The sequence below is a fragment of the Channa argus genome, chromosome 17 (assembly GCF_033026475.1).
Source record: "Channa argus isolate prfri chromosome 17, Channa argus male v1.0, whole genome shotgun sequence".
NCBI lineage: Eukaryota > Metazoa > Chordata > Actinopteri > Anabantiformes > Channidae > Channa > Channa argus.
The window spans coordinates 9,341,969-9,354,320 of NC_090213.1; the positions used below are offsets into that span (position 1 = coordinate 9,341,969).

Consider the following 12,352-nt stretch of genomic DNA (forward strand, 5'->3'; position numbering starts at 1 on the left):
TTTTCTTCCAAAATGACCACAACATTAAAGCTGTTTTAAGAGATAATTTCATTTGTGGCTGTCTATGAACACCTTTCTTGTCTTTCCTTTTGAATTTTGGATTTGCTTGAGAGGGACAGGGACCTCCCTCATGTTTGCCTGTAGATGGCAGCAGAAGGCAAGCAATTGCTACAAAGTTGGTTGTCTGTCTGTGGATGAGGTCATCCTAGTGCACCACTCCAGCCTGGACTGGTCCACCCTGACAGCAAACAGCAGTTTGGCTCCTCCAGAGCATCTAAACTAAGACCATTATATAAGATTCTCTGTTTGTACTAAACGGTATCATGGAACAAGTACAAAATCCCCAGACTAAATATATAATCGCATTAAATTCAAAGGACAGTAAAAGGGTTTGTGTGTGGGTGTGTGTGTATGTGTACGTACCCACACACATGATGGGAATCATTAGAAAATGCCTATCCCAGTGTAACTCACAATTAAAGAAAAATCAATCACGCCCTGTGTCGAGGCCCCTAATCCAATCAGAGTGCTATGCTGTTTGGGGGAAACATCAGGCACAAACATAGATGGCTGCACTGCTTTGTGATGGTCTTTATTGGATGATTCATGCTGGTTTAGAGAGGTGGTCCTAGTTATCATCCTCTCTGGACCACAGTCTTTATACACCATGGTTACACAGCAAAGGTAGAAAACAGTTTGACCTTTGTTTATTATCGTCTAATGAGTTGAAATAAGAACAAACCTACTTTTCAGCTTTTACATTACACTTGTGAATAAAATACAACATACACCAGTAACTGTTTTTTGTGTGTTTGCTTGCTTGAGTGCATGAATATACACTCACACAACACTATTATGGCCTTCAAAAGGGGTGTGTGAAGTGAAACTGTCTTATCTTGTTGCAGAATAAACCACAGTTCTTTACTGTGTAATGTGGCATTAAATACATAAAGCTTTTCATTAAATGGCTTTGTGTTAATGACGGATGTCTTTGCCTTTTGCAGGTCTTCATCAGTGTAGTAGGTTTGTATAAGGAACAACTCAAACACAATACTACACTCAATCATCACTAATCACAAACTTCATACTTATGCTTGCAGTTCTTTAACGTAATAAAAGAAATGTATTCAATTGTGAAGTGCCTCTGCCTGGCTGTATTTCTGCATGTGTTGCACACCTTCAGACATCTCAACCTCTCTCTGTACATCCAGTGAGCAGTTAACTCTATAGTTCTCTGCAGGAGCCAAACTGCTGCATCAGGTATTCTGTTTGATGTAAAGGGAACAAAAACCATCACACAATGCGTGTACGTGTACACATACTATCTCCTGTAATCCTGTACAGACTCTAGGCTGCTGCTTTGAATGAAGATGGCTGCTGTGCCAGTCTGCTGGGTAAATGTGTGTCAGTGAACACAGTTAAACAATAGTGTTCAACCTTGTAGAGAACAAGTCTCTCAGGATTTGTGTATATTCAGTGCTATGCTGTTAGTCATAAAATAGCTACAGTAGAAGTATTCATTCATTCAAAGAATACTGTATCACAAATAAATTACACTTTAATATGATATAGTAAATTGGGGTGTTAAATAATATAATAGAATTTATATCAAATGAACTATAATAAATCTATACAATAGCCTAATATTAAAGCGATATCTTAAGGTCGGATGTGAACGCGCATTCCTGCACATAAAGTGGAAGCACGCGCACGTGGCCGCGCAGGCAGCCCTCGGTGAAACAAAGAAGACGTAGATGAGGCTGTTTTGATCCAGTCAAGGTGGAGGAGGAGGGTCCAGAGCATCACTTGCAGGATGGAGGACCAGCTAGGATTTCTGCTGTCATCTCTAGCTAATAAACGAATGACGTCACCCCTCGATGCCATAGGGGGCGTGGCCTGCGCACCGTGACAGGTGTGATTGACAGCTTGTCCAACAATTAAAGACGCATTGAAACGTCAGAAACAATAAGACGACGATCAGGGAATACTTGTGAGATTATATTATTATTATTATTATTATAGTGTTATTGTGAAGCAATCCATGTTTCTGTCTGTGCCACTGAGTTATTACAGACATTAGGTTATTAGAGGTAAATTTTGGTAGTTAATTTTTAAGGGGGAAGGGGTCGATTAATTAATTAATTGAACTGTTGACATAATAGAAGCACACCTGTTGTCCCAGTTGTTTTACTGGCACCATCCTATAAAGTTCAGCTTGTAAACATCCCCTTTAACACATTAACCAACATGTCAAGACATGCACCAGCCTCCACCTGCGCGCACGCACGGCACCGTCCAGTAGGACTGTAGTGTGTCTCTTTAAAAGGCGATCCCATGCAAAGGATCCAGGGGGCTGGCCCTGGCGTGTGTGTGTGTGTATGTGAGTGTGTATATGTGTGTGCGAGTGTGTGCTCAACGCTCTGTGGAGAGCAAATCGAGATACAGTAGTAATCCAGAGTGAGGTGGCAGTCTTATTCCACATCGACACTGACTTGTCCTGCACACCCCCTATCTGTCTCTGTATCTGAGCGCACTTGGAGCCGTGAAAGAGAAAAGAGTCAAGATGGCATCTGGAAGTAGCTGTGGACAATCCGTGATCTAGTCGCTTCTGGGTTTTTGTACAACGGAGCGCAAGGGACTGGCCGTGCAAGGTATTTCATTTAAACTGTTCAGAGGGGATTTATTTCCCAGAGAAATGAGCGTTGAGCACTTTCTCCCCCACTGATCTCCAGTTGGGGGGGTTCAGATCCTTGCTCCTGTGCGGCGTTGTGTGTAGAACAACTGATTTCTTTTTCTGAATGTAGACCTGTGAAGCTCATATCTTATAGAAGCAAATTGCTTTACGGGACCCCTTTCTGTTATTTTAAAGAAGTGTTGTAGACTGACAGAAATTTGTCAGCCTGCACTTTCTGCGGAAGTATTGAAGCCCATCTCTTCTGTAGGATACCTTGTATTTTAGCCTGGGTTGATTTATTCTATCTTTATGTCCTCAACAGGCGTTATTTGCTAAGTTGCTTGGGACTTCGCTGGTGTAGAATAGCAACAAAGGACGGGAGCGCGCATTCATGGGACGCGACTTTGACAGCTCTTCATTTCTTGTCTTATAACTTTTATTACCTGGGTGCGGGGGCGAGGTTGTGACCGGTGCAGGAGATAATGGCTGAGGCTCCGCTCCCAGAGCCTGTCCCGGACTTGGACGTGGTCATCGACCCAGACTTCGAGCCCCAGACGCGACCCAGATCTTGCACCTGGCCGCTGCCACGACCCGAGTCGAACACGGTGAAACCGGAGAGCAACGACACAGATATCATCCCCGAGGAAGAGGATGATGAAGAGGACAATGCCACCCCTACAGCCATCAGTGTCAATGGCCCTGGCGTGGCGATAGAGGACCAGAGCAGCAACAGCCCCGTGGCCGATGGAGCCCTCTCCTCCCCTGGCCAAGAAAGCGGAGGCTCCCCGCTCTCCTCACACTCCCCTACGGCCACCTCTGGCACGCTGACACCCAGCAGCCTGGCTGCTCAGCAGACCCCAAGGAAGGCATCCTCCCGCCGCAACGCCTGGGGGAACCTCTCCTACGCTGATCTGATAACCAAAGCCATCGACAGCGCACCGGACAAGAGACTTACACTGTCCCAAATTTATGACTGGATGGTGCGATCCATCCCCTACTTCAAAGACAAAGGCGACAGCAACAGCTCTGCAGGATGGAAGGTAAGAGTCGTCCCACTCACCCACTCGGCCCCCCTCCTTCCTCCATCAAAACAAAAACAAAAAAGCATGTGGCTTGTAAACTGATGTACACAGACAGACACTCACGCACGCAGTTAGGCCAGCGTACTAGTATTTTTACGGTTTTGGAAAGTCTTGCACTCATTAAACCTGACTTTATTATTCCAGTGCAAATTGTATATTGTTCGCATGTAATATCATTAATTTCATTAAGAGCCGTGATCTACACGTTGACCAAACACATCGTACTCCCAGACATATAATGGACAAAAAAAAGTGTTGGCTTGTTTTAATGTAAATGAGGTGCACGTCCTTTGTCTTTTTTATGTGACGCATTCTGCATAGTATTCCTCTGAGCCCACAGTCACATGGCTGGAATTAGAGCAAACAGAAATTTGTAACCGGTTTGTCTGGAAACACAGTTGCCTATTTTGAGTTGCGCTCTAAGACTCAGTGAATGATACAATTACATAAGGCAGGCTAGTGAACAGCAGCTAATCCATTAACAGGGCAAGGAGCTGAATGGAAACAAAGCAGTGGATCCTCTTAAAACCTCTCATTTTTGTATAACCTCCACTATGTGGCATACATATGCAGTCATTTTGTGAATTTGATGTTTAGAAGCTAAATTCCCACTATGCTGTTGTAACCACAGAGGCATTAGCCAGCTTGCCGTTTGTTATGTAAACCTTGGCAGGGATGTGCCAGTCTCTTGGGTCAGGTAAGCAACTGCCAAGGTTGCTGATCCTGCCATGAGGGAATTGCATAACTTGTGGCTAAGCTAAGAATACAGCTTCAATTTATAGGCAGTGATCTGGTCACCCAAAAGACATATGGGTTAGGGAGAGAGAGTAGGAAGAACAGAGAGCAGAGATTCACAGAGGATGTAGGACCTGTCCCACTCCTTGTGGAGACCATCTCAAGTTTTGCCATGTGACATGCTTCAGTGAAGAGCACAGAAGGAGGTGTGTGCAGCTCCATCAAGTCAAGGCCAGCTACACCATCACCAGACAGGGCTTGTGCTCCTAAGAATTTTGGGTGTAAGAGCAAAGCTGTCGCGGTTTAATGTTACAAATGTTTCTGTCAGTAAATCTCAAGCCTCTGCTTTCAGGTTTTTAAAAACACATCAAATGGAAATGAAATAAAGACTTTTCAGTACAATGATACATCCTCGTGCTTCACACCAGACCATCTCACAGACTAACTATAAATTTTAGTAAGAATACAATGACACCAAAGACTGCAGAGCCAGGAGTCCTAACCCTCTACATTGCACCAGACTCTTAGGTTTCACCTCCACACAGAGCGGGGTTTTGTACACCTGCTGTTTCATGCAGCCAGGGCACCTTTGTTGAGGAGATTTGCTGAGAAAATCCTAGTAATCCCTCTGGGTTTCTCCCCCAGGTTCCCACTTACGTCATTCTGCTTCATATGTTTGTCAGTTAACCATTAGCCCTAGCAAAAGTAGGTTAAGACAGAGATAAGGAAATCTTTTATCACCTTAGATGGTCCTTAACCAAGGGAAGCCACTGGAAATGCTTTTAATAGAAATATAATAGTTGGTCATTTGCCTGTTCTTATACAACACAGAACTCAATCTAGAGAATTTCAGCTATGATCTAAACTTGACGTTGTCGCACATGTTTGTATTTTTAGAGCTTGGCAATAGTCAATACTTTTATCTCTCTTTCTAAATGTTGCAAATAATCAGCTACAATCACAACCTTATTGACTTTCTTTCCTTTTTAAGCTGATCTTGTACAGTTCGCGCTCTTTGGTTATGTGGGAAAAAGAGGTTTAAAGGAAAACAACTCTTAACTTTTCAAAGAAAAGTACTTGGCAATTCTTACATATTTATTGTATGCAGATGTTTTTTAGGGTGTCTTCTTCTTAGTAGACTGTCAGAATATAGGAGGTGTATGATTCAAACAATACAGAACTTTGGTCTTTTTAGTGATTTAAATTCTTAAATAAATCAGACACAATGATTTATTGTGCTAAACAACACCCAAGACAAATTACATTATGTCTTGGGTGCTGTTTAGAGTTTGACAGGAGCACTCTAGTTCAAGGTGCCATACATTGGCATGATGGGGAGTGATGGGCTGCCTCTCAAAATAGCACATGTCCCTTTAAACATGCCTGTAATGTACTGTGTGTGCATGTCTGTGTATGTGTGTCTTTGCATAATCGAAAAAAAAAATGCACCTGTGTGTATCTATGTGCAACTAAATAAGTGGGTGTTTAAGTGTGTGTGTGCGTGCATGTATTCCTGTCTCCACTGAACCTTGTACTCTCTAATGTTACTTAACTCTGTTGTATCAGACTCCTTGTTCCCAGCAGCTGCCCATCACTGGCCAAGACCTAGTTATGTCACAGTGTAAATACACACACACACAAGTCTGATATTCTCATCTGATATTATGAGGTTTTAATGACCACACATACACAGTACATACAGTTCCCTCAGCATCAGATCACGCTGGCTCTAAAGGTTTTCTTACATGGTTTTTCAAGGTGCCATACATTCCCACACAGACAGACATGAGCAGACATACAGTGCAGTGCCTGGACATGTTCAGGCTTATCACCAGGGTTCATGACTGTGAGTCTCTGCTGCAGGGTCAGTTCCATTACGATTCATTCATTAGATTACATTATCTTCAGGACCCCTAGGGTGGCTGCAAGTAGTGTTTATTGTCAACACAAGACGTTTACTGCTTACATTGGTCTGAGTGTTGTCCTGTAATTGATGGCTGTTTGCCGGTTTTTAAAGTTAATGTTCGCCATAAGACTTAAACACACCTTTTCACATTTGATTTTGACATCACAAGTCCCCCAAAAAACACACCCCACCCCCACTCTACTCATCCAACATTCTCTTATCTGACTATGTTTAGGGGAAATCAGCCCATCATAAATCCACCCGTTGCCTTTTTAGTTGCCCAGCAAGCTGAAATAATTTATTGTTCCTATTGGAGCAGGATAAGGTTCATAAAAGGAAAGGGGCTGACAAAAAAGAGAAAACCATGAGTCCTTTTATTAACTGTCCATCAAAGTAGAATGAAATGAGCTTTATGTGGGTGATAAGATCCCAGTGCCTCCCATGAATAATATTACAGCCTGGAATTTTAACCTGCAGGAACCGTCAGATGTTTACAAAAGACTGGCTAGTAAGGAAATACATTTAATGCTGAAGGCTGTCTGTGTTCATTTGTGTGTGTGTGTGTGAGAAAGAGAGAGCCTTCAGGTACCTGGCATTGTGCCAATCTGAAGTTACTGAAGCAAAAAGGCAATAAAAAGGGGAGGGTCATGAGGGGAGGGGGTAGAGGTGATGACAGTAGAAGGAGATGGGAGGGGGAGCTAAGGGAGTAAATTAACAAGCTTTCCTCTAAATTGGTGTATTACAACTGCCCACTGGCTGTGATTCCCAGTGGAGGGGTTTGAGGGTGTGTGAGGGTAAAGGGGCGATGGGTTATGGGAACCCACCAGCTCCAGGCCCCCCTTCATCCCGAGCAGTTAACCTGTGCATGGAGGAAACCCCCCCTGGCAGTGTTCTAGTTTCATTTCCAATCAATGGACACATATTTCGTTGTGTGCCAGATGAGGTTTGTTGCATCTGGATTATACATCTCTCAGTGATTCCCTACGGCAAAAAGCATGGGAACACCTGAACATTACATCCATATGTGATTGTTAAACATTTAATTTCCAAATTGTTTTTGTGTGCTGCTATAATAACCTGACGTTGGATTATAGCATCCTGCTTATCACAGGCGCCCCAGTTTGTTTCCATTGTTTTGAATGAAGGTTCTGTATAGATCAGTCAAGACCTTCTACACCAGACTTAGAGAATAATTTCTTAATGTACAACCCTTTGTGCTCGTGGCCATTGTAATGCGGGAAGAGCAAAGGGACTTTATTCCAAACAAATTTAGACTTGCATTATTAATTAAAGAATCACTGTATGCTGCAGCAACAAGGTTTCTCTTTAAGGTTTAAGATTTTTCTTGCACAGTGTTAAATGATAAGATCTCTACCACTCTCAGCAAACATGAGATTGCCACCAGCCACTAGTTTGCTTAGATTAGTGCACAGAAAGGAGGACAAAGGAGGAGTATGCCTGGCCTGGCTGTGTCTAATGAAAAAAGTATCAGTTTACCAGCTTATACCAGCTTATTAACTTATCTTATTAACTTTCTATATCTCATTTGTTTATTCTGTATAAAATGACACGGTGTGGTTATGTGGGCTTAGAGGGCTTGGCAGATTTTACTTTTGGATAGACTGGTCTTTGTGCTAAGCTAAGCTGACTAAATTTAGGCTACATGTCTGTATTTACTTTACAGAGGAGTAAGTGGATAGTGTGAAACCCTATTTTCCTCAGCATGAGAGAAATATTCGTAGAAGCTTCTGGACAGGAACATCCACATACGTTTGCCCACCTAGTGTGTGTTGGCCACATAGTATCTCACTATTTTTGTCTGTGTGTGTGAGAGTGGACACGTCATTCGTCAGATTTTCTGTCCTAATTAGTCTAGCCTCTGAAACATGAGACCATATCTTGTTGTCATTTTGACATCTCCTGAATATGTTTTGTGTGTACAAGCGCTCTTCGCCTTAATACTGTCAAAAGGTCAGGCTACAAAAAAAAAAAAAACAGAAAAGAAAAGAAAAGCAGCTTTTTGTTTCTCACTGGTTTTTGCATAATTTTCTGCTTCCGCATCACCCCAGCCATGTCACACTCCTCGCGATCTGTTCCCCTCAAAGACACTCCTCAATTATTTAATGTGCTTGGAATGAATTCAGATCACTGTATTAATTTTTAAGACCCTGTTCTTGGCTAAAGGCTAACCCTGTTTCACAGTTTCTGTCTTCTTTTCATCACTCAACCCCCTCTTATTTCCCCTCCAATCGCTTCTCTCTCTTTCTCGGTCTCTCTTTCTCATACACCATCCCTCATTATTTTCCTGCCAGCTCCCTCATTTTTGTGGATGTAAAACACTGTGGTGAGCAAAAATCAAGCAATCCCCCCGGCCGCTCCTCTGAAGCACAACTCTTGAAATCTGTTATGGGCTCTAATGAATGGCAATATATCTTAGGCCTCTCCTCTTGTTACACTTCAAACTCTCTGGACTCCTTCTCATCTTTTTGCTGCCATTATGAAAATACTTCAGCATTTTTCAGAGACATTATGGCCACATTGTTGCTGTTGTGAAAATATGCAGATTCTATATATGAAATGAGTATGTGGTTTGTGAATCGTGATTTTTATGCACTAAACGGTCACACACACACACACACACACACACACACACAGGAAAAAAGTAACCAACTCCCTGCACATGCATAGACCCTGATAACATCACAAATACAAACCCTCGTGTCTCATACACTGATTACACACTAAAGATCAGAGCTGGAGTTTGACTGGCGTGTGTGCTGCAACTCATGTGCTGTACATTAGGTGTTCTTGCAGGACAAAATTGATACAAATAGTGTTGTTAACAATTTATTTGCTTTATTTAGTATCGTTTTCTCATCTAATTCTTGGCAAAATGTTTTATAATATACAAGTAAAGAGGCGGCACTCATGCATTTTTACTGTACTTCAGCTATCTCCATGGTTGTAAGTATTATTCACTTTATTAATAAACCTGACCAGTAACGCTGATGCTGTATTTTTCTACAATTTGCATCATAACAAATCTAAGGTGGAATTTCCCCAGAAGATTAACGTTTACTTGTTCACTGCTGTGTAAGACTGGAGCTTGAGGAACTGTCACGTTTCAGCAACTATTTAGAATCTGTTGAATCGCCAATGCTTCTGTCCCTTCTATCAAAGCACCCTCACACTGCAAAACAGTTGCTCAGCACTTTATACAACATCAGATTACAACAGATCTTTTCCAACTTTTGTTGCATGACACTGGTGTTTCAGCCAGATAAGTGCAGCTAAGAGCAAAGCTGTAGTTACAAGAAGGAGGAGTTGGCATTGGTACAGTAGGTAGGTAACAAAGGCATCGTAATGAAAAAAAACATTTACAATAGGATATACTGGGGGTAGAGATCAGGGTATTTGCATCTACCACATACCAGCTCAAAGCAGAGCTCTGTCTAATTAGCTTAAACGTGAGTACACGGGTTAAACCTGTATCTGTGTCAAAGGGTCCTCAATAAACAAGTGTCTGAATTGCTCCCAGGTATAGGCTTGCTGTTCAGTTGTTGACCCTGAACTTTGACCTCCATGGATAAAGGGTAAACCAAGGAGATTGGACATCATGCAAGAGCCACTCGTGCAAACAGATTTCTGCTCAACTGCCATATACTCTATGAGCAATTTAAAAGGATTTGTGGCGTTGACCAACATTTCTTTTATTTGGAATTTTCTCTTAGAACAGACTGATTATTTTCTAATGCAGGGCCTAAAACACATTTGTAGACTTAAGAAAAAAGGTTTATCTAACTGCACTACAGACATTTATTTAATTAACATGCACAGCATATACTATATAATAAAAAAGAATGCTAAATTAACATTTTTGTCTTAAGGAGGGAACCTTCTTCTCCTTGATTCTGAGACAACACCCAACAATAGCAAGAATATTTTCTATTGTCTCCTTAACCTACGCAAGTATTAGTCATGGAATGCTTTGCTTTATGCTGTTTATTAATGTCTAACTTCATGCAGTCTGAACCATTTCCTTTGTACTCCTGCCACAGTACATCACTGCTCTGATGACACGTCACTGACAAATGTAGTTTACACATTTTCTAGTTCTGCTGCGACTAGCTGACCGTTTTGGGGTGCTGATTGTGCCGTAGCTGCACATGAACAGGTGGCACAAGTCATTTAAAGAAGAACGATTTATGGAATGGTTTGTGCAGGAGAAATTCAAGAAAACATTCCGAAACTTTCGTGCAAGAGGCCCAGTGTTCAGCATGATCAATAAATTCTATGAAGCAGAAAATTATAGTTTCATGACAGAGAGAGAGCGAGAGAGTACAGAAACACAAGTCTGACTGGAAAAACATGCTATGAGCGTGTTGCTCCAAGACATGCCGACTGTCTGCCACTGGAAAAATAAATAAAACATCTAAGAAACCAGTAATTAGACTTTATTTTTAACCCAGTTTGCTCTGTCTAAATGGGATATCTCTGCAAATACACACATGTGCAACACAAACATAAAAAAAAAATGGCTATGTTGCACGTCTGGACATAATGTTTGCAGAGGTATATTTTTGTCTGAGCTATTGCATCAATCAGCTGTTTCAAAAAAGCACCAGTGGCCACAGTTCACACATTTACATTTGCTGTGGATTATAATTTTGTCAACTACTACTCTATGTGAATTATTTGAGTTATAAGCAGCTTTATCTGTGACACGCTATCCTGTGAGTCTAATTAAACAATAAATGTGCAAAATTACAAAAGTAATGGTTCAACTTTTTTGAGAGTAAACTTTTTTGCTTTTCTTGATACTTATATATGTAAAGTTATAGTTACTTAAAAAGTTACATGTAAAGATCAATGAGTTAAGACACTCACTAAGTAATATTTAAAAGGAGAAAATGTTCTTGGAATAGAAGCATCTATTCCCCCTGGCTTCAACTAATTGTTCTGCCATACTACAAAGGTGTCAGACTCCAGCTGGATATTGCATCTAACTCTCAGAATGTATAAGCAAATGTTTTCAATAATATTATATCTACCTTCACTTGTGTATTTATAGGGAGCAGTATAAACTTGCAAGAAGGCGAATTCGAACCGGGGGACTTTTTAGCTTCGAGTGGCTGCACTAACCACTCCACCACCGTGCTGCCAACCCCCCGAGCCACAGTTCAAATTAGATTATTTGATGAGAATGGAGCATAAGCTATTACAGTCATCCCTGCTTCTTGTTCTTGGTCTTCTTCCTTTTTCACCTGCTGTTATCTGACCCATTTATGTGTTGATATAACAAACACAACAGTGAGCTTGAATGCAATAATAGAAATATTTGTTTATATGAAACAGGAAATGGGCAGTGCAGCACAGGATGTCCTGCTGAGCAGAAAAGGAGAGTTTAGAATACATTTAATGACTATCCAAATTAGGGTGTATGTGTGCATTAAAGCACGCAAACATGTGTCAACAGGGGGAGGGAAGGGGGGAGTTGTTACTTATTTGTCACCATGGAAACCGAAAACAAGCAGAGGGGGACAACTTGCAGTTTGGGTGACAGCTGATAACAGTGACCCAGTGAACACATCTCCCCTCCCCCTGTCCTCACACACACACACATACACACACACACACACACACACACACACACACACACACACACACACACACACACACAGTCAGACTGAACATTCCCATTCTGGCTGGGCTTCTCAGTTCTCCGATAACCACATTGCTGAAGTGGGCCTCTGCCTCCTCCTCCTCCTCTGTAATCGACTCCTGTCACCACCACCATACACAAACCAGCATACCATACATACACCCTCTGTATACATACACCCTCTGTGAGTGTTGCTCAGACTAGTTTTCACATGTGATTAACTGTGCGTATAATGTTACAATTATAAGCAGTGTTTTTTGTGTGTGTTTTGTGGCAAGGCGAAGCAGGTGAGG

General features: G+C 41.8%; 1 protein-coding gene across 2 annotated transcripts in view; it reads left to right on the forward strand.

The window, feature by feature from the left end:
• Positions 1-2,380: 2,380 nt before the first annotated feature.
• Positions 2,381-12,352, forward strand: part of foxo3b (forkhead box O3b) — a 40,934-nt gene continuing 30,962 nt past the window's right edge. The window contains exons 1-2 of one of the 2 annotated variants that reach the window (XM_067481382.1): positions 2,381-2,651; positions 2,997-3,714. In XM_067481382.1, the coding sequence (XP_067337483.1) occupies positions 3,157-3,714 (558 nt within the window). In that variant the 5' untranslated portion in view covers positions 2,381-2,651; positions 2,997-3,156. The remainder of the gene's footprint in view (positions 2,652-2,996; positions 3,715-12,352) is intronic. The other variant, XM_067481381.1, reaches the window with a different exon arrangement.